At 41.2% G+C, this 23,374-nt stretch overlaps 1 protein-coding gene across 2 annotated transcripts; it reads left to right on the plus strand.

Annotated features, from left to right (window-relative positions):
• Positions 1-978: 978 nt before the first annotated feature.
• ehd3 (EH-domain containing 3) lies at positions 979-17,652 on the plus strand. 2 transcript variants are annotated; one of them, XM_034580881.1, is made up of 10 exons: positions 979-1,453; positions 1,653-2,027; positions 7,167-7,343; positions 8,198-8,295; positions 12,711-12,852; positions 13,006-13,105; positions 13,373-13,543; positions 14,621-14,785; positions 14,891-16,446; positions 16,527-17,652. In XM_034580881.1, the coding sequence occupies exons 2-9, from the start codon at positions 1,801-1,803 to the stop codon at positions 15,416-15,418; spliced, it is 1,608 nt and encodes a 535-aa protein (XP_034436772.1). In that variant the 5' UTR covers positions 979-1,453; positions 1,653-1,800; the 3' UTR covers positions 15,419-16,446; positions 16,527-17,652. The 2 variants fall into 2 exon arrangements, with proteins under 2 accessions (XP_034436772.1, XP_034436771.1); XM_034580880.1 differs by having other exon boundaries at positions 14,891-16,432.
• The last annotated feature ends 5,722 nt before the right edge of the window (positions 17,653-23,374 follow it).

The raw sequence follows: 23,374 nt of genomic DNA on the forward strand, positions 1-23,374 counted from the left end.
CAGTATAACGCATATTTAGAGACAAAACCAAGTGCCACGAAGGTTCCTTACATGAAGTGTCTTGCAAAATAAGTAAAAGTTCAAACTTTATTTTCCCCTCCCATGACACTACATGCAGTGGATCACCCATTCTGTCTAATTCCAGTACAGAGAGCTGTGTAGGGCAGCCAGTAGCTATTTAAAGACGGGATCCAAACTTCATCAATATACAACAAGGACAATGGAAAAGTCAATATTTTTATTGTATTATACTCAAATTATCAACAGTAATCCACGTATAGGGTTACAAGGACATATGTCACATTATTAGCTACTGTCTAATTAATACACTGCGTGGTAATTACATTTAAAACAAAACATATTTTCTAGATCATGTTTTCTAGGTAGTCTTCATGTTAAAAGAAACTAACTTAACTAAATTGCAGAATTGAAAACAGAAAAGCATTTCAGAAAAACTACTTTTTTAATGTTAATTCAGGAGAACAAAGCAGAAAAGTACATTATATTTTTTTCTCAACTGAATGCCGTACGCTTCCGTCATATTACCATCTAAATTTGTTATAACTTTTCTTTTAAATAGAAAAATACTAATCTTACAATCAAAATCCTTTCCAATAGAAAACAGAGTTCAGGACTGTTACTTTAATTAAATAAAGTGCAAAGGAAACAAAAGAAACAATAATACATAGAAGGATTTTTAATACCTGTTTGGACTCCAGTCAAAAGATACAATCAACATATGTTCATGAAAGAGTGTGGCTTTTTTTTTTTTTGACAATTTAGTCAATTTGTCAAATAACTAAAATACTGCGATAAAAGAGAGAGGTTCTCATGTTTCACCTCTAGGTGGCGGGCTGTCATTCTCACGTCCCTCCCTGTTCATCCATAATGGCGTCCTCCCGCTCGGCTTCATCATCTCCTCCTCCCTGCATCACCGGGGCGGGACCGCGGCGCGCGTCGCACTCGCTGCCAGGCGTTGGGCACTTCCGGCGGGCTCGGGTTTCCTTCGCCCCGGTATTTAAATGGGGCTGCAGGACATCAGCTGCTGTTCCATTCAGAGCCGAGCCGTGACAGACCGGGACAGCAAATAACCTGCAGCGCTTAAATACAAAAAAAAAAAAAAAAAACATCTCCCTGTGAATATTTCATCTTTGAGAGGAGAACAAGAGTTTGGTTGTGGTGGTTTTGTTGCGGGAGCAGCGGAACAATAACCGGGGCTGTGACAGCAGCTCGGTGCATCGTGCTGGTGGGGGGGGGGCATTCCTCTGCCGGCTCCTCCTGGACCGAACCGAGCTGCGGTAACGGGATGTCGTACGTGACAGGAAGGATTTAGGGTTTTATTTTATTTACCTTTGTTTATTTACTGATAAACAGACAAACAAGCTGAAGGCAGTGCGGCTGTGGCCCAGGAGGATAGAGTGGCCTGGACTTCAGAGGACTGATGGACCGGATGGTGAGAGAGAGCATCTGAAGGGTCAGCGTTAAATTCCAATACAAATTTTTTATTGTGGACAAAATCTGAAGCTGAATATAATATCAGGCCAAATAATCATTTCATCACCCGTTTAGAACAGCAGGCCTCACACAGTCTGCTATTTCTTCTATAATATATCTGCTTTTTTTGATTTGTGCATTTTTTCCCCCTTAAACAGACTTTTACCAGAAAATATTGGAGCTTTTCTTTGTTTTATATGTGAAGAAAAAAAAATCAAGACAAACATCCAATCGCTCAAAGACTCTATTGGTTGACAACCGCCCATCACCAGCATCTGTGGCTTCACCGGACCAACACCAGCAGCCATGTTCAGCTGGCTTGGGACAGACGACCGGAGGAAGAAGGAGCCGGAGGTCTTTCAGACGGTCAGCGAGGGCCTGAAGAAGCTCTACAAGACCAAGCTCCTGCCGCTGGAGGAGAGCTACAAGTTCCACGAGTTCCACTCCCCGGCCCTGGAGGATGCTGACTTCGACAACAAGCCCATGGTCCTGCTGGTGGGACAGTACTCCACCGGCAAGACGAGCTTCATACGGTGAGAACGCAGCACAGGGCTCATGTGGGAAAGAGAGGAGGGGATCACACACACACAAACACACACACACACTGATAGAAAGGGAGAGACTGACACACCCAAACTGACTGTTCCCTCTCTCAGCCTCAGCAGTGGAGCACTTTGACAGCAGGGTGGAAGAAGAGGAGGAGGAGTGTGGTGGTCTTAAAATAGAGTTCATTTAAAGAAGATAGAACTGCAATAGAAAAGAGTAAAAAACAAACAAGTGGAATAAAAGACAGAAATCATCCATCACACACACATACACACATGAAAACAATCAACTCGTTGGAGCCACGCCTCCAACGAGTTGATTCAATAAAGCCAAGCTTTATTGAATCCATAAGAAGTTTATTTGACAGACAACATAACACACACACAAACACAGAGAAACCCCTGATGCAAATGGAGGCAGCACTGCCTGGCACTGCTCCCGTCTCTGCAGAGGTGTGTGTATTTTGCATTTGAGTCTAGATGATCATACTGACGGATGGACATGTCAGCAGCGTGTTTAGAAGTGAAATGTATCCTCTCCTTGTAGAGCAACTGTTCATGAACTGTGCTTAGTCCGAGAGTTCAGAGACTTAGTCGAGAGTGCGGAGCTGCCGGGGCCCCGAGGGGCAGGGGGTCTTGGGGACCTGGCTTATCTATAACACAAAGATTTTCCGGGGACCCAGGAAGTTGTGTGTTGCAAGTGTTATGAGTGTGTTGTTGTAGCTTATAAACATTTTCATATCAGTCGATAGCTATAATTATAACAAATGTTGCATTATTGTTTCTTTTAAGTGTAAAGACAGGTTTTTGCTCCTGATTGAAAGTTGTGGTTTTGAACTCTTCTTTATAGACGGATAACGACAGCACAGATCGGAGGTAGATCACCCCGTTTATCCAGGAACATGAATGTGAATTCACTAGGTTTCTATAAAGATCAGTTTTAATTGTGATGATTAGAAACATCAGAGGAGCAGAGTCACTTGTTGAGTAATGTGCCTCAGTGCAGGGGCGCTGCCAAGGGGGGGCCAGGCGGGGGCCACCTTGATACAGTAAAGGCTATGATCAGAGTTTGTCCTTTTAAGCCTTAGGTGCAGCACACAAGTCTAAAGTGAATGAAACAGGCACATATAGTAATATTAACAGTCTATAATAATTTATAAAGCACTTTCTAAATAAAAAGGGAGTTCATATTTGTCCGACTGATTTTATTAAGTGATATTAACTGATGAAAAAGCGGCCATGTGCAGTAATATAGGAAATCGTGGATGTGACACATTGAAATGCTTCGAGATGCATTGTCATGAATTCGAGTCGTTAACTGCTGAATCGTAATGGAATCGTGAGGCTAGTGAAGGTGCACTAGTGAGTAATACAGTCAATACAGTCATCACAGTCATGTCAGACAGGCAGCACCTCCCAGCTCCTGTCCCTGTTGTACTGGTTTGTCTTTGCTTGTGTGGAGCTGATGAACTTAGCTACCAGTGCCTCAGGTTTACAGCTAATAAGCCTAAAGACAAAAACAAATACAGTTAACTTGTGCTAGCAGATAGAATGAGGGTAAAACAAACAACATCTGAATGTGTATTTCTGGAAGTTTTCTTTCCATTAGAGTGAAAGAAGATGACATGGAAGAAAAATAGACCAAAATATAAAACAAAAAAACGTTTTTGCCTGTAGTGTCCTGCCTTAAACTGCGTAATTTGGATCGTAGACTCCTCATCTTATAACTATTCATTCTACTACCGTTGAGTATTTAACAATTGTGTGAGTGTGAGGGTATTATTATTTAACTTTTGGTTTTAAAACAAATATATTTCTTTATAAATAATGATGAGAAGTGCCCTTTCTCTCACCTGAGCCCCTGTCTTTGCACGTCCCTGGTCTCTTGTATGCTGCACCCATTTGAAGTCATTTTGCACACAGGTGCCAAATACACGTGTAACTTGACATAAATTCTGATGAGTCAAACCCCCTTCAACAGTAACTTATATGGCATAAAATAGGTTCATCTATAGTTTTATACTCAGAAGTCTGTCAGAGCTGGGGTATATTAGCAGCTGTGTGATGGACTGCAGAACTACTGCTGACATCTTGCCTTTCAGACGTACACACACACATGCACACATGCACACACACATACACTCTCTCTTACAGAGCCTTGTCTGTAATTAGTTGAAAGCTACAGAGAGGATGCTGTTAGTGACTTCCTGCCATAAGACAAGGCAGTGCAGACATCCCTGCTCGCTCTCTTCTTCCTCTGCTGCTGTCTCTGATTCTCACTGATCCTCTCTCTCTTTCTCTCATTCTCTCTCCTCTTTCGTTTTTACTCTTTCTCTTACGACAACACCCACACACTCGGCGGCCTGACCCCCTCGCCACTGACATTGTAGCAGCAGGACGAGGAATGTAGAATTTGCTGAGTAACCCTGTGTCAGGGCTTCGACAGCCTTTGGTTTCATATCGCAGGGTCCCACTGTGGAACAGGGAGCAGGTCTGAAGGATGAAGCTGAACAATCTGTCAGCCTCACCTAAACTACGTGGAAGAGTTTGTGCTTTGTCATTGGGTCCATGTGCATTTATCCCCTATATGCTCACTTCTTTCTTAGGAAAACAAAATGGGGTTTGTGCAGAAATTAAATTATTGATAATGATATGTTTTATTTGTACAGCACTTTCTTTTCTTAACAAAGTTACAGAGTGAATAACATAATGAACAACAACAATAAATCCAAAATGAAATTTAAAATGCATAAAAAATCACGAAGGTGTGACAGCTTTTTTAAAGAGGAACATATAAAAGGGATTTAAAAGCAGTAACAGATGCCTGATGGCTAATCTCTGGTTGTAAATCCTCCCGGAGTTTGGGGGCCCGATAGTTTCTATTCTTAGTCACCAATCGGGCTCCAGGAACTACCAGAAGTCCACGATCAGCTGATCGAAGGTGGCACCCTGGCTCATGGAGAGTTAGTAAACCCTTGATATACGCATGGGGCTTAGTTGTGTAAAGCCTTAAAAGTCCTCAATAAAATCTTAGAATCTATGCAGAGACAAACAGGAAGCCAATGCAGCGATGCTAGAATCTGTGTCATATGCTTTTGGACCAATTGAATGTGAATCAGGAAGGTTTGAGTAATACAGAGGCATGGACAACCCTATGTTAATCCTATAGGCTGTGACTAATGATGGACAGCAAGACGGCTTCCCAATTGTAGTGCCAAAGCATCGCCTCCTCCATGTTGGCAGATGGAACATGGATCAAACTAAAAAGTCAAAGTAAATGTCAAATACATAGTTCTCATTCTCAAGTTAGGTTTTAATTAGTTATTTGATGCTATAAAAACAGGGTGAGACTGAAAGATTTAACCTTTGATGCCACTAAGATAATAGATTGATGTGAATTTCCAAAAGATTTGGAACGTAAGTAAATATATGTCTATAATAAAAAGAGAAAAATGGATGGAGAGACAAGAGATACGAATGGAGGATAAGTCTTTCTCTTTGGCGGTTAGTCAGAGGGCAGTAATCTGAGCCTGTCTTTTCTTTTTGCCATGAAACTATTGATTTTTTTTTTTTTTTTAATTTACAAGTACAAGTTTTCCTTCAAGGTGACTGGACACATTTTGGGTGCTGCAGCGATGTCGTAAAGTAAAGCTGCCGCGATGACGAATGTTTTCTCGTCGTCTTCTCCAGTCGCAGGTCGATGTGTGTGGCGCTTTGATGCTTTAAAGCTCATGAACTGGAACTTTTGAGGCTGAGGGTTGGGGAAGTCTGCGCCTGCCAATCTTCAGTTTTATCTTCGCTGGGCAGGAAGAAATGTGATGAATGAATGTGAGCTGATACGTATGTGGATTGCAAACACGCACACATAGTATGTCTCCTTTATCAAACATGCAACCTGGTAGATAGTAGCCTCCCCACAGACAGAGAGGAGGACTTTACATACACTGACAGAGACGGCTCTACCAGGCACTGCTTGCTCCTCTCACAAGATGTGTATATATATATATGTGTGTGTGTTTGTGGTTAAGACGTACAAGAGACCCATCTTTACATCTGGTTGCAGTTACCATACGTAAACATCCAACACTTGAAATTTATGATCCCTTTAGCAGTAAATCTCTTGTTTTTTATGGCCCGTGTTCGCAAAGTTGACAGAAACGCACTAATCTTCATTTCGAACATGCGTGTGGTGTCACTGAATTAACAGCCGGGGATTCAACCTTTCACCCTAAAAAAATATATATGGCATCAAACTCAGTCGTGTTGCCATGGTGATAGTTACAGATGAGGTCAAATAGTTTGCATCAGTTGCAAACTATTTGTCTTAAAACACATTGGAAAATGTGCATTTTGAGATATGGAATGTAAAAAGTCTCCCTGAAGAATGTGCTCAGTTAAAAGCAAACAAGCAGAAAATCTACATCTGATTCTGTCCCCCTGTTTTCACCCCGTCAGCTGTTCTTGATCACCAGTGAGGAAACACGCCTGTGGCGAGGTATTACCCCTGACCATTTGTCTTGTTAGAAAAGGAAGAGCTGAACCACATTCCTCTTTTTGCGTCCAAGGTTTGAGATCATGCTGCAGAATATTTGATAAATATATTCACTTTTTGCAATTCATGAGTTTACATCGGAACATAGGCAGTTTCCTGTCCGCGCAGGAGCCCCATCACTCAGAGTAAGGAGCTGATTGAGGGAAAAATGATTTCCTCTGTCCTTTTTGTCTCATCTGATCACAAAACTCTCCTGAAGGACTTTTTCTTTGTTTGGCAACAAACCTAATTCTGCTTATTCAGGAGCCAGTGCATGGCGGCCGTCCAGCCTGCGATGATGTAAAACGCCCTAATCTTGGTTCCAGCAGCTTCTAATTCAAGGCAGACTATGTTTCTGCCGATTTTTAAATCACATCTTACCATCTGTATCAGTTTCCTTTCAACATGATCACTGTGAAAAGGCACGCAGGGCTTCTTTCGAATAAGAGGCTGAAGATGTGGCACACATCTGTCCTGCTGCCTACAGATGAACTTATCTTACACGGTGTAAATATTATCAAAACCATCTCATCTCTTGTCTTGTTTGGTTTAACGCCACGTCTTATGTCCCCATCTCGTCCCCATCTCGCCCCCAGCTACCTGTTGGAGCAGGATTTTCCTGGAATGCGGATCGGCCCCGAACCCACCACGGATTCCTTCATCGCGGTGATGCACGGCGACACCGAAGGCGTCATTCCCGGAAACGCTTTGGTGGTTGACCCCAAGAAGCCCTTCAGAAAGCTGAACGCGTTTGGGAACGCATTCCTCAACAGGTAGATGCCTACACACACACACACACACACACACACACACACACACACACACACACACACACACACACACACACACACACACACACACACACACACACACACACACACACACACACACACACACACACACACACACACACACACATTTTGAATTGGGAGTTGGGATACACTGATGGCAGAAGTTCTTTTTGAGGTGTGTCTTTATACCAGGGTAATGCATATGATATATATATATATATAGTGCAGGAAAGACTGAGGAAGAGACTGGTGAAGAACAAGAGAGTGAGAGTGACAATCCACACCACTGCTCTACATTCCTATGTGATTGAATTTCCCTCTGCTCACTGGTCAGGCTTTCCTCTGTTAGAGAGAGAGAGAGAGTGTGCGTGCGTGCGTGTGTGAGAGAGATGTGCTCGTCTTTTGCAGAGTCATCCTTCCAAAACTCTACACTCTTGCGGTAGAGTCCTCACTGTGAGGGCCCACCACTGCTGAAAGGAAACAGCGCTGACTGTCAGTGGGGATTAGTGGGGGGGGGGGTTCACAGTGAGGATGACCGCTAACCTGTTGGTATTTATTCAGCTGGACAGAGAAAGAGAGGGAGAGATGGAGGAGAAGAGGCAGATAAGGGAACGTTAGAGGTCTGGTGTGGATGATGTTTGTTTTTAAAGTGTTTTACACTTCTGTCCTGATACTTTAATGTCTTTGTGTGTGTGTGTGTGTGTGTGTGTGTGTGTGTGTGTGTGTGTGTGTGTGTGTGTGTGTGTGTGTGTGTGTGTGTGTGTGTGTGTGTGTGTGTGTGTGTGTGTGTGTGTGTGTGTGTGTGTGTGTGTGTGTGTGTGTGTGTGTGTGTGTAGGTTTGTGTGTGCCCAGCTGCCTAACCCAGTGCTGGAAAGCATCAGTGTGATCGACACACCAGGGATTCTGTCTGGAGAGAAACAGAGACTCAGTCGAGGTAACGCACCACACTCGAGGCTCACACTTTTATCTTCCACTGTTTATGTTAGTGTGTGTGCGTGTGTTGCTGTGGATTCACTGGACCCATTCAGCTGCAGCCCCCTTGTCCCACTGATCTCTGAACAACAATGTCAGCATTTCTTTTGGACGCACACGTGCATGTGTTTATTTTAGCTCATAGCTATCAGGAGGATTATGCCTCATTCATTTCAAAGAACAGGAAGCAGCAACAAAAAGATCAGCCTCGAATGTGCTCTCTGTCTCTCTCACACACCGACACTAAATAAATGCACACAATGTGTAGGTTTGCCTCTGCACTGCTCTGTGCTGAATTTAAAACATGAACAGCACAGTGTACAAGGACTTTCACATGTAGAAATGATAACATAATGTCAACATAGAGACCCACAGATTTAAGAGGACAGTTTAAGTATTTGCGCATGTTTTAGCAACCCAGGGGGAAGATCAGGTGGTTTTTACCACTCGAATAAATGTAGATGGGAATGTATGACGCTACAAGCTAAGCATCAAGTCAATTCACGTAATATATATTTCCGTGGCCCATCTATTTACAAAAAAAACAAAAAACATGTAGGATTATGGTGGTTTTCTGGTGTTTACCCGAATGTGTTTTTTCATTTTACTTAACATACACACTGAACTCAACAGAGAGAGAGTGTGAAGAGAAGTTTAGGTGTGAAAGGATCCAGAGAAACGTTGCCAGCTTTCTTACAGGTTGATGTGTGTCCGGCATGGCCGGGATTCCCAAAGCTGAAAGCTGGCATCACCATACCGACAACCAACATTAACAAAAGAGCTCGGATAATTTAAGACGGCTATAATTTAGTCTTTTAACATTCATCCCATTCCACTGTCCATTCCATCCTTTTGTGTGTTCTCTCTTAAACGAGACATATTATGCTTGTTCAGCCTCGTCTGTGGTAAAGGGAGCTCCTCTCCCCCACAGACAACACTGCTCCTGAAGCTCCTGAAACGCCTCGTCAGTAGTTTGGTATCGTAATGACACTGCACATCACAATACCCCACATTTGCATAATGACTGCTGGTCAGGTCAAACTAGAGTAGAGAGCAACATTTCCTACACACACTGGAAAGCGGTTGACCAATCACAACAGAGTGGGCCAGCTGGCCTATCAGATCAGAGTGGGCCTTATTGGGAGGGGGGGCCTTAAAGAGACAGGAGCTAAAACCAAGTTTTTCAGACAGAGGCTGAAAAGAGGAGCTATAGCAATGGACAGTGTGAGGAAAGAGTATTTTCTGAATGTTAGAGTATATAAACCTTTTCAGGTATTAACTCAAATTCAAATTAATGAATAGAATATGAGCGTAATATGTCGCCAGTTGCACATCACAGTATCACAAAAACGTTGGTATAGTAATGAGATTTATATAGGATGTTGTTATTTAACTGATGTGTTAGCTGGTATGTTAGCATTCATGTTTGCTACAACATAATATTATATCTGTTGTGAAATTTGGATCAATATCACATAAAAGGATCAATGGATTAGTACTGGTGCAATCAGAGCAGATGCTGGTGGAAGGAACTGGTATTATTATTATTACTCATATGCACAACATTATAAAGAGAGTATCTTGAATTTCAGGGTGTTGACATGATGAAACATGCAAGCACACACACACATGCCGTTTCAAAGGCTAAATAAAAACAAGGAACAAACTGTGGTCTCTGGGTTCAGCACATTACTTCATACTAGGGTTGGGTCTTTTGTGGATTTTCCTCCAAACTTGAGCTCAGAAACATTTTAGTTACGGGAACATAAATTGTTAACCGAAGCTTCTCTGTGGAGAAATAAGAAAGAAATGCTGTATCAGCACCAACAGAATGTCATGTAATTGAAACAGACCCACATCAGCTCTGTTTTTTTCCCCATGAGGTCTCAATCCCAGTGTTCGTTAAAACGTTGTTGTCAAACCAAATAAACTTCACGGCGAGGCGTGGCCCGACCGTTGTCTGTTCAGATGTAACAAAAAATACAGGCTTATACCTAACGTCCACTGAGTCAGCACAGATGTTTTCTCTGAGGACAAAGTTTGTGTGTGTGTGTATGTAGGTGTATGTTCAGTTTCTTCATCCTGTTTCATTTGTGTGTGTGATATTTGTATGTTGTGTCTCATCCTTTGCTTTTGTCACTTTTCTTTTAACCTGTTGTTTTATCAGTATCTTAATGTTTGTGTGTATGTGTGTGTGTGTGTGTGTCTCTAGATGAAGAGTTGTCAGGCTATAGCTCCCTACATAGATGCCATTATGGAGGTATTGTAGAAAATAAATCGGCACCAACCAGCTGCAAAAAGCCTGAATATAAACTTATCTTGGCTTTAAATAATTTGTAGAAGTTGCATGTTCTTCACCAGACACTTTGTCATATGGTTTGGGAAAAAAAAACAACCAAATTATATATATTGTATATTTGAGTCCATTTAACTGCATCGTGCTGTGGAGGAAACTGATCTCACCTTTTTGTAAGATAATTTCTCGAGGGGGCACGTTGATGATGTTTCTAACACATGACCGATGCAAAACAGAGAAAAAAACTAAAATAAATAAAAAGAGGTGCCACACATGTAGAAGACACAGGCGACATTTCAACTTGGAGAGAAGCAATTTGAGAGCTTATGACGACAAGGGCCGATGTTCTGTAAACAACAACACAAGATATCCACAGCAGAATTTATACATCATGTCCTGCCTCCTGCATGCTCAACCCAGGCGTCCCCCCCCCCCCCCCCCCCTCATTTGAATACTCTGGAGTTTTCCCTGTTGTTCATGTCTGAAAACTTTAGAGAAAGATATTTTAACAACCAGACATTCTTCGGGGGGAGATGCTCTTGTTCCGCAAAGGATACACTCTAGCATTCGAACATCAAGTGTGTTGAGTAAATTCATGCCCCCTTCTCTGTTTTTGATAATGGATGGACATCACGTCAGTGCCATTCTCCGTCTCAACCATGAGCATTGTACAGTTATAGTTATAGGAATCGAACAGATCTTTGTAAATTGACGGTAGGTGAGCCTATTTAAAAGCCCCCAGAATAATCCAAGTGTTACCTATACTGCATTTTAGCCCCTCTATGGTAATACTACCAAAGAATCTTCAGATTTATATTGTTCCTATATGGTAAACAGTGAAATGAGCATTGCGGCCTTTTATTGGTCGACCAGAGAATAGTCTTGTTTTTCTAAACAAACCATATGAAAAGTGCTCTGTGTGAAAAACAAACCACTAAAATTAAAATTCTCTCTAAACTCTCCGCTCCAGCAGCAGCAGCAGCAGTGTGGCCTCTTTCTCCTCTCAGCTGGAACAAAAGGAAACATATTTCCATGTTTTACATGCTTACTGCTACCGCTGCTTAACTCCTGCTCACGTCCCAGTGAGGGGACTTTTGAATTATCAACATTGATTTGTACTGGAAGACATTTCCTTTCAAGCCATTTAAGAAAATGATTCGGCCTTGAGAGACAGTGATTCCTCTGCTTGGAGGAGCAGCTGTGGAACCACAGTATCAGCAGCTATTTCTGTGCAGAGAGATTTGTGCATCAGTCCAAGTCAGAATCAGATATTTTCAAAGTGATAACGTCTAAAACTTGATAGTGCCTGTAGAGTGAAGGTAGAAACAAACATAGCTTCTCCGAAAATCTTGTATTAACATGAAACTACTACCAACTGACAGCAAATGCCTCCTAGTTGCTCTTCAGTAATCTCAGCTGTAACAGGTTTGCCACTGACTGCATTGTCTTTGAAGTGTCCTTCAGTGTGGGTTGTAAATTTCAGTTCCCTAATCCCTTGGTTCTGCTCTTTTGTTCTTTGTTCTCCTCTCATATCCTGTGGAATTTGTCCAGGTAAGAGTCCTTGAGCGAGACAGAAAGTCACGAGAGTCAGTGATGGAGTCCTGCCGACAGACTCAGTCACTGACTTGTTATAACTGCATTTTCACTTTCACTTTCTAAAAGTATTCTAAAAGTCAAAACCTCATTTTTGATGCTAAAGATTAATGGAGTCCTCTTATTGAGTTTGAACCTTGGCTGCACCATCTCTATCAGTAAACACTCTCTCTCAACATGTTGCAATGTGGGCGTCCCTCCTCTATGACCTGAAGCCATTGCAAGGCCTTTCTCTTGAGGATGTTGCAACATCACAGTCCATTCTCACATTTTTGGGATAACAGATGATGTTGATCATCAGCGTAGATACTTGAACTGAAATTGAGGTCTGTTCAAATGCCTCTGGCGACACCGGGATGGGATGAGAGCAAAGAAATGAGGGAGAGAAACAATCTCTTCTTATCTGAAACCTTCATTCTTGTATTTCACAACGTGACTCTCGTGTTCCTCCCTCCTCCTCCTCTTCCTCCTCCTCCTCCTTTTCTCAGGGTATGACTTTGCCGCGGTCCTGGAGTGGTTTGCCGAGCGAGTGGACAGGATCATTTTACTGTTTGATGCCCACAAACTGGACATTTCCGATGAGTTCTCAGACGTGATAAAGGCCCTGAAGAACCACGAGGACAAGATCAGGTAATCTACGCCTGCTCGACTTGACGACGTCCTCGTACCTAAAGCTACACAAAGTAGTCCTGAAGCCTTCCTCACTCAGTGCATGCACATAAACCTTAACGAGGATTCATGTAATATTAATGTGGGATGTTCTCTTTGGTTGTTTTTCTTCAGGGTTGTGCTGAACAAAGCTGACCAGATAGAGACCCAGCAGTTGATGAGAGTCTACGGGGCCCTGATGTGGTCACTAGGGAAAATAGTCAACACCCCTGAGGTATAGTAACCATCAAAAGCCCATTTTTTTTAAAGTGGTAACCGCTGCATCATCCATTGATTTTTTTTTTTTGTTCTGAGAGGAAACTTTAAACCTTTTTACTTTTGGTTGGACATTTGTGAAAAATGTATTTGACTTTTTAGTTTGATCCATGTCCCATCCACTAACATAGAGGAGGAGGAGTTTATGACCCACATTGGTCCTTTATGTCTTTTTTATCTTGTTTTTGGTCCCAGCCACACTAAATGTCCTCTCTGTCCCCAACAGGTGATCCGTGTCTACATCGGCTCGTTTTGGTCCCACCCTCTGTTGATCCCTGACAACAGGAAGCTGTTTGAGGCGGAGGAGCAGGACTTATTTAAGGACATTCAGTCTTTACCGAGAAACGCAGCGCTTCGAAAACTCAACGATCTGATCAAGAGGGCAAGACTGGCCAAGGTGAGAAACAGACACACCCACCACACTGATGAGAATCTGACTGTGGCACAGTTACAGCTACAGTAGTTAAAAGTGATTATCAGACCTGGGATGTAGTTCATGCTTTTTAGGAATAACCCTTCATTTCTTTATTCTTTTCATTTTGAACAATGCCCCTCCTGCTGTTATTGGACAGTGTCATGTTCCGATGGTCAGAGCATCACTCACTCGCCCTCCCCATCCTGTCCAGCTGTTAGCCTTGACAGAAAAAGCGTGTTGCTGTCTGAGAACCAATAGAACCAGACAAATGGTCTTCCTCTCCTCCTGAGCGAATGATTTCCTGTTTCCTCTCTGGACAGGAAGTCAGGTATGAGAGTCTGTTGTAGGATGTGCACATGCACACAACTCAAACACTGGGAAAGATGAGTGCATTTTTCCTGTGTAACAGCATATGGGGTGTGTGTGTGTGTTTTGGGATGAGCTTCAAGGACACAAGGTGGATTCTGGGAAACACACACACACATTTCACAGAAGCAACATAACAAATATGTTTTTTTCCCATTACTTTAGCAATGTTTGATTTCTTATTTGAGTTTTGATCATCCTCTGACTTCAAGGCCTTTTTTCAAAAAGGTTGATTCCATGGAAAGTATAACAATGAAGGTCAAGAGTGGGACACTTATAAAACTGCAAATACTGTACATGTGTAAATGTAAATGGAATCTAGTAATATTTTGTTATAGGTTAATTTAATGATTATCTCGATATGTACATCATTGTTACCTGAAGGGATTTAATTTTTTGGCAAGATGAAGACATATGGCAACATGTGTTTTTTTTATTTCACACAACATAAAGAAACATAAATGAAATGTTAAAAATTGTGTGGGGGTTGTCGTGGAAACCAATAATGGCTTAAATGAAAACCACACTGAAACATGATACAAATATCATACAATAACTTCAATAACTGGAAAATATGGTAAATGGTCTGTGTAGCAGCCTTTCTTTGAGACTTAATGATTTCTTTTGTTGTTTTTCTGACAGAGTAACTGCTGAAATAGCTTGAATGTGATGAATAAATGCCTCTGTATGCAGGTTCATGCCTACATCATCAGCTCCCTGAAGAAAGAGATGCCCTCTGTGTTCGGGAAGGAGAACAAGAAGAAAGAACTGATCGGCAGTCTGTCAGATATCTACAAACGCATCGAAAGAGAGCATCAGATATCACCTGGAGATTTCCCAAGTTTGAAGAAGATGCAGGTAATGAGGAAAGAGTGAAGGAATGCAGATTTATAAATACAGGATTAGATTGATATGATCTAAACTTGAGATGTTTTTTTATTTATTTCTTTATTATTCTTCCAGGACTTACTCCAGTCTCAGGATCTCAACAAATTCCAGCCTCTGAAACCCAAACTCCTTGAAGCGGTCGACGACATGCTATCCAACGACATTGCCGGTCTAATGGTCCTGGTTCGCCAAGAAGAAACACAACGCCCTAACCCAGTTGTGAAGGGCGGTGCGTTCGACGGCACTCTGGACGGCCCGTTTGGCCACGGGTACGGCGAAGGAGCCGGAGAAGGCATCGACGATGCCGAATGGGTGGTTGTGCGTGACAAGCCGGCGTACGATGAAATTTTCTACACGTTATCTCCCGTCAATGGAAAGGTGACGGGGGCCAACGCCAAGAGGGAGATGGTGAAGTCAAAACTGCCCAACACAGTGCTGGGAAAGATCTGGAAGCTGGCGGACATCGATAAGGACGGGATGCTGGATGATGAGGAGTTTGCGTTGGCCAATCACCTGATAAAAGTGAAACTGGAAGGACATGAACTGCCTTCAGATCTGCCTGCACACCTGGTGCCGCCGTCTAAGAGGAAAATACCAGAGTAAATGTAAGATTATCCCCAAGTCCCTGCTCCGCAACCTGTAAGTAGACCCCCACCCCCACCACCAACCCCATCCCTAGTGAAAAGAATTCCCAATAGAAGAGGAAGTTTCCTGTAGCATCATAGCAAAACACTACAAATGCAAAAAGTAGACCGCAAATTCCAACTCCCATTCTGCCCTGTTGCTTCACCCGCACATCTGTAGCCTTTCCTTTCCTTCAAGAGACAAATATTAGAACAAAATATGCAAATTCAAATAAAATCAGCACACTGACTGCAAACCTTTATATGACGGAAAAATCAACATTTGTATTTTTTACCACAGAATTTAGGATTTGACTTTGTCAACAGTGAGTTAGATTTAATTGCAACATCTCTGCTGTGCTTTTACCAGGGTGGAAAAACTGGATCTGGATGAGTCTTTAGATCAGTGTCTTCTTTTTTTAATTCAAGGTGAGATATATTAGTTGTTTGGTTAGAGATGTTAGCACAACTGATACAGTGAATAGTAAAGAAAAACTAATTAAATTCTCAACCATGAAACACTGGAATATAGAAAAATACAAGTTGGTCGGAACTACTGGAAGCAAAATGGAGAGAATGTGAAGACAAAAAGAAGGAAAGTCTTGTTGGAAGGATTATTTTAGGTATAAAATGCAAATAACCAGTTTATCCCCATTGAAACTGTGTCATAGTAACTATTATATTATATTATTATCTGTTATCAGCACAGTAAAGTACTACAGAGACGACTTTCACAAGACCACCCAAACATCTTTTATTTTGAGGTCCTGAATAATTTTTGGTCTCCTGAGAATTCTGGCCTTCGTTTAATGGAGACATATTAAACCGCTTCAAAGACTTCCTGTCAAATGTCTCGAGAATACGCACACACACACACAGAGACAGAGACACAGACACAGACACACACACAGAAATACAGGGTTTGTATTTTGACAGTGACACAGTTGAGCATTCTGTTACTAACTCTTTAACATGTAAAATGTGAAGTGCTGATGTTGGCGTGTGTGCGTGTGTGTGTGGGACGGCGTTCATGACATCACCATCCTGTATTGGACAGAAGGACTTTAAATAGAACTTTCACGATGAAGGAGGAAATCTTTTCAAGCAGAAGAGAAACTTCAGAACATCGAGTGGTTTGTCTCTTCGAGGATCTTTTGAAACTGTCGTGAATCCCATGAACACGTCTGACGATACTGTGACTTTGATATGAAACTGTTCTCTGGGTGTCGTTCGGACACATCAGTGCTCTGACGTTCTCCGTATATATTGTGGGGATGATGAATGTTGAATGTTCATGGTTCTGTGGGGCCACATACTGAATCTTGTATGTATGTATGTATGCATATGAACACAGTGCTATTATTTGTAATGTATGTGTATCGAGTCTTAAACATTACACAGGCTACTGATGATGGGATTCTTCTGGTGGGTTATTAACTGAAAACTGAGATGACTCTGTTATTGTTCACTAAACTAACTCTGCAGTCCAGAGAGTGAAGATGCAGCTTTCTGCTTATTTTCTGATAACAAACACTAATCCACACATAATTCAATGTGTTTCTCTTTTTTTTTTTTTGTTGGTGAAGAATATAATTGGCTTTCTATGTCATGTATATAAACTGTACACATGTAATACATGTTCCTCACGTGTATTACTGCCAGTATATGGATTCATTATAACTGTATATCTCCCCAGCACAAGATTAAACACTAAACTAATTAAAAATTGGATGAGAAATATTCCAAACATGTTGGGAAAGTATTAACTCGTTTTGAGCCTTTAGAATTGATGTATTGAAAATTGATTTCCAGTTAATAGTCATTAACTCCTCTACCTGTGACGTCGCTGTGATTTTACTGTGAATCTAATGTACATAAGAAGACTACTTGTATTCCATGAGCACAGATTGTAAAAAATCATCCATCTCATCTCGTGTGCATTATGCATCATTAGCTCATATTTCACATCCACGTCAGAAGATAACATATGTGCTTGTTGAATATGGATTCTCCGCAGAACTCGACACGCTGGTTTCAGATCCTAAGGGATTGCGATGTGAAATATTGTCTTCTGCTAAATGTCCCATGTGAAAAAACACAGGCGTTATGTTATTTTATCTGTTTTTAAGATGGCGATGCTTTGATTAATCTGTACTTCACTGCTTTCCTGTCGACATAAAGAGTCTAAAAGCATAATAAAATTCATTTACTCAACTTACTGCCTCTGTTTTGTTTAGAAGCTGTAGAAGTGTTGAATGATAAAAACAAACGAGTGAGGAAAGGATAACGGTAACAATACATAAAAACAACAGAAAGAATTTTATTTTGATCAGAATTACACATGAAAACTAAAAACGAAGAACAAAATTCAATGCATTGTTAAAATAAAGTGCATTATATTAACAGGAGAACCTTTCTTAATGAGAATTTTCATGAGGTTTATCCATATCTTCAATTCAGTTTAAGAATGTTCTCTATCCATGTTACTGTGTGTGTGTGGCTGTTTGAGACAGGAAGTAAAAGCATCCCCTTAGCCTGTGACCCAAAGACCCCTTTTAAAACGTGCACACACTTCGGGAAGATGCAGCACCCTCTCCTCTCACACAGGAAGTTCTGTTCTTGTCCACCATTTCCTATGTTACCTACCCTGACCCTCAAACTCACACACACACACACACATACACATCCTCATTCATATATTTATGTAAATATTTGTGCTGTTTGTGATCAGTCTCACAACAGTCAACTTAATATTTTCGAGTAATTTCATTTATTTGAATAATGTCTCAGCATCATGTGCAGTTCTTAAAGATACAACAATGAGAAACAAGATTGTGAACACAGTTGTCAACTCACACTTTTTTAGTATATGTTCATGATCATTGAAGTCTTTGAGCTCATGAAACAATGAATGAAAATAAAATAAACTATAATTAGAAAAGTTAGAGTGAAAAGAAAACAGTCGATTATTTTAAGTGGAGTTATTTCAGTCTTTCCTGGAAACTGAGGAAAAACGACACAGAATGATGGAGAGAGCCCAGAACGAGCCCAGAGAGACGGACAGGCGGAAAGTGAGTGTGTGTGTGTGTGTGTGTGTGTGTGTGTGTGTGTGTGTGTGTGCTATAGAGCGAGAGAGATGTAGGAAAAGGAATTTTAAGTCAGAGACAGCTGTAGCATGTTTGTCCCTGTTTGGGTTGGTATCTTATCATGTCAGGGGGAAACAGTATATCATAGACTGTGTGTGTGTGTGTGTGTGTGTGTGTGTGACTGTCTGTGATGGATGTGTGTGTTTTTCTGGTGGAGAGGCACGGATGAGGAAGATATATGTCAGGATTAAATGTATACACCCAGATACCCGAGGGAACGACTATTTCAGAACACAGGGTGGGGATGATGTTCTCCCACACACACCCAATCACACACACATACGCACACTCTCACAAACACACATACACATTGACATTGGTAATTGCAGTATCCATTGTATGTGACATGTGATGTAACAACATCCTTCAAATTAGATTATTTATAATGTGTATGTGTGTGTCCTGTATATTGTCTGTTTCTTTTTTTTACATGAATTTAGACTTTGACCCCGGATCCCTTGTTAAAACGTTAAAATGTCAGGATTCAAAGGACTCAAGGGTTTTATTGACATAAAAGTTCTGAATGCAATGGAATTATGTTTCCTTATGCTTCTACCCGGAGCTGTCAGTAAATATCTAAATATAGAAATAGAATGAAGTTTTAAAAAAAAGGAATACAAAGATTATAGGGAGAAAGACACAGACATGAAACCCTCTTCTTTCCAGGGCCCATGGAGTTCAGGTTGGTAGAGGTGACCTGCAGCAGGACAGACAGAGACAACTGGGCAGTCGGGCGTGGAGCAGAGATTTATGATGGATTTGAGGCGCAGGTAAACATGGGATTAGAGAGAAGTCAAGCAAACGCGGGGGCGGGGGAGTCTGGAGCTTGTTTTAATACTTTAGTGCACAGATAGACCTGGTGAAGACTGGAGCGTGGAGACAGAGCTGATTCATGGACGACAGGTTTCAGATATGCAGGTGGATTGGAACAAACAGACGCACACACACACTCAGACAGGGAGAAGGAGGAACAGGGGACAAATAGGAGACACGAGGGAGCCGCAGGAAACATGAGGGAGAGGCCTGATCATGACATGCTGTTGTCATCTGCTTCTCTTCACCTGCCAGCGATGAGCTTCACCAGGAGGACATGGGTATAGTTCGCACTATAGTTCAAATTCCTCACTTGTTTCATCCCTCACTGGGAAAAGATGCCTGTTTTGTTTGTTGCCTGAACCACGAGCACGTCCACTGATGACGCTCTCTCGCTCACAAATGCCGCTTCAACGTGTGTGTGTGTGTGTGCGCTTGAGGGTGGAGTGGTCACAAGGTCGGACGAGGGGTGACACCCTAGTGTTAATTGCCCTCTGTCTCCATGGTAACACAAAGTTTGAGGACAGGGCATGATGACACAACAGGACACACATTTAATAAAAATTTGACATCAGTCTTTTTCATGGTCAGGTGACGTTTCTCATATTTTAAGTATTCACCAAGGTCTGTCGTTTGGGCTGTGATCGTAAATGAACATAAATAAAGACAAGGACGGACACTTCACGTGTTGTTATAGAAACGGTGTCAGGTCACATGTTTCTGCCGTGTTTGTATCCTGTGACTGAAGGAAACAATTAGTGTGTCTCTGTGTGTTAAGGGTAACCTCAGGTCCTGGTGCTGGCCACTCCTTGAACCTTTTCCTGGCTTAAACAGAGGCCATGGACGAGGTTAACACACACACACACACACACACGGGAAAACTTGCATTTACAACACATTGGTTAAGCCCATTGACTTAAACATACATTTCCATTATACTTCTTTTGAGACTCCGGCCAAACAAGCCTGACCTTTGACCCTGAGCGTAACAATCATCATTGTTTGGAAACAGGAAACAAATCGGGAACAAACTTTATACCTTTAAACAAGGGAATCATTTATCCAAAGTGTTACCGCGGTTACAGTTGTAAACAGGTGGGGTGGACGAATAAAGTCCATTGTATTAGGTTTTATCATTTTAATTTTAAATCGTATATAAATTCATATTTTAACCCTCAAATATTTAATGCTAAAATGCAATTTTTTTTAAAATTATTTGCTTTATAATATTATTATTATTATTATTTATTTTTTAAGTTCAGCACATTGGTCAACGGTGGTTATTTCAAGCCTGCTATATAAATACACTTTGCCATTGACACTGTGATAAATGTTACAAAGTTTCAAAGCGTCTCAACATATTTATCAAAAGGAATCCGTTGTGTAACAGCCTGTATGGAGACACTGTATCTCAGGAAAAAGAAAACAACACGACAATACTTCACATTCCCGTTACACAGAGAGATAAGACAACACGCCACACTGCTGTGATCCAATATTTCCTCCATGTGTTGGCCTCCACCTGAACGACCTGACAGAGCATATACAGGATGTTGCTGTTTGATAAGCTCTGATAAAATGTTGGCGTTTTCAGTCATGATTTCATTGGCATCAAAACAAGAAGACACACCTTAGATATTCTACTATTTCTCTTCTTGGTATCAGTGACAGCGACAGATACTATTTAATGCACAGAACAAATGCTAATTCGAGAAGATGCAGGATGGTTTTAACTCACTCATCATCTGTTTAGGATTGTGATGGGGTGTCAACTAAATCTTTCCTGTGCTGATATTAAGAATTATTTCGGATGCAATGTAGTGTGAAGTCCGTCCTGTTCAGTTCATCCTGGGTTTGGTTATTTTCCTGTATAGCGTGTGTGTGAGTGTGTGTGTGTGTGTGTGTGGAAGTATTTGTGCACACATGCAGGAAGAAAGTTTTCATCATTGTTATGTAAGACGTCCAAATAAGGAATTTTCTGATACGTTATCGGAGAACATTATGTTCACCAGACTGACTCCGCTGTGGACAGCAGGTCCCATTCATCCAGGCGTGGACGCTCACTGGTCGTTAGTTCAATTCTAACCTGACCACCGTGAGTTCCATGTGTGACTTTAGTGTAACTTTTAAGGTGGTGTTGCACTCAAATGCATCTAAACGCAGGAATTAGACGGTCCCGCATTTGTTGCTGTTCTTTTCTTTTAAAGTTTCACTCCATTCAAAAATCAGTTTTGCTTATTATTATGTCACTAGTTCATTCCATATATTCAAAAGTTGCACTCTCCGCCGCACATTGCAGTTTTCTTTTGATTTTGTTGGTATGGATAACCTACCCAAACATTTATTAAATCAATCAAGTATACTTAATTAACAACATCCTTCAAAATTCCCCATGGGGAAATTGTTCTTGGGCCAAATAGCTACAGCAGCTGCAGAACAGTACATTGTGCAACAAACAACAACAACAAAAACAGTACACAAGGACATATTGTGTAAGACCCAGAACAATGATGCAAAAAATATAAAACACTAAAAAGGTTATAACGCATAAAAGATGGAAAACAAAAACTGGCACAAAAACTTAAAAACCAGAGTGTAAAATGTGTCAAAGTGTAAAGGTTATTGAGATACATGGCCGAGTCAACATGTTTACTCAAGTAAAAGTAAGTACTTTCTATCAAACATACTTAAAATATTAAAAGTTAAAATAGCAACGGTCAACCCCATCATTATGGTGGGGTCTCTGCTGCTGCAGGAGGCGGGGTCTAATGAAACCTGCCCGCTCTGATTGGATCAGTGGATCAAATCCCTTCTCGTTATTGATTACTTAAAAAAAAAAAAAAATTAAACACAATCTGTAAAACAGTGCATTGTAAAAATAAAGTGGAGTAGAAAGTACAGATATTTGCTCATATACAGTATGTAGTACAGAAAAGTGAGAAGTACCTGAAATAAATCTACTTAAGTAAAGTACAGATACATGAAGTAAATGTACTTTGTTGCATCCCACCACTGCTTGAATGTCATTTCCCTTCATGGAACCAGATTCATCCTGTCTCCATCAGCTCCTGCTCCACTTTTACTGTCTGACATTTGTAAAATCAGTGCCGCAAGTTCCTTGTTTGGATTTGCAGTCTGTTTTTTAGTGTTTTTCATTTCATTGCAGGCAGCTCAGTCGTCTGAATGAAGCCCGGAGGATCGCTTCATCACTTGATAAGTGAGCGTCTGTCAACCGAACAGGTCAAGGGCCAGGACGAGGAGAGGATGTGCCCAGAGGAGACAGGGGACATTGTTTGCGAAACATTTTCCTCTGTAAGTGACAGACAGGATGTATTCTCGGGAGACACAGAGCTTATATATAAACACGCTAATGGTAATCAAAGCTCAGCTATAAATCTGTCAATTTAAAAAGAAATGCAGCTACACACTTATTGGCTTCTCCTCTGTCCTTACGTGTAGAAATTACTTGTGAAAAATAACTTTCAATCCTTTTGCAAACCTCCAAAACCAATACGGTGGAACCCTTTGTTTTTTCAAACCCTGTCTACAAATTCCAGTGATTGTGAAAATGACGTGCATGAGCTGTCAAATATCTATTATTTATGATAAAGGTATAAGGTCACATATTTATGTGAGAAATGATTCCTATGTTCAGATTAATCTAATCTAACAGCATTTTTGGTGTAACACAAATACATTGTTGTGTATCATTTAGCTGTGACAAATTTAAAGGAGAAACTGATCAGAGACTAAATTCATCTTCTCTTCATATGTCTCTGCTGCCACCCAGCGGTTACTCGCGGTACTGCAACACCAGAGTACCATCTCTGCATACTCTTTAGTGTTGTCTACCTCTTCATTAACCTGCATCAGCACACTGACAACTGGGTTTTTAGTTTGTTACCAATTAACTGAGGGATTTTTTGAAATTTTAAATGTATTTTTAAACTGTAAAACTATTTGGTTCCTGTGAAATG

This window comes from Hippoglossus hippoglossus, chromosome 24 (genome assembly GCF_009819705.1).
Source record: "Hippoglossus hippoglossus isolate fHipHip1 chromosome 24, fHipHip1.pri, whole genome shotgun sequence".
In the NCBI taxonomy this organism is placed as follows: domain Eukaryota; kingdom Metazoa; phylum Chordata; class Actinopteri; order Pleuronectiformes; family Pleuronectidae; genus Hippoglossus; species Hippoglossus hippoglossus.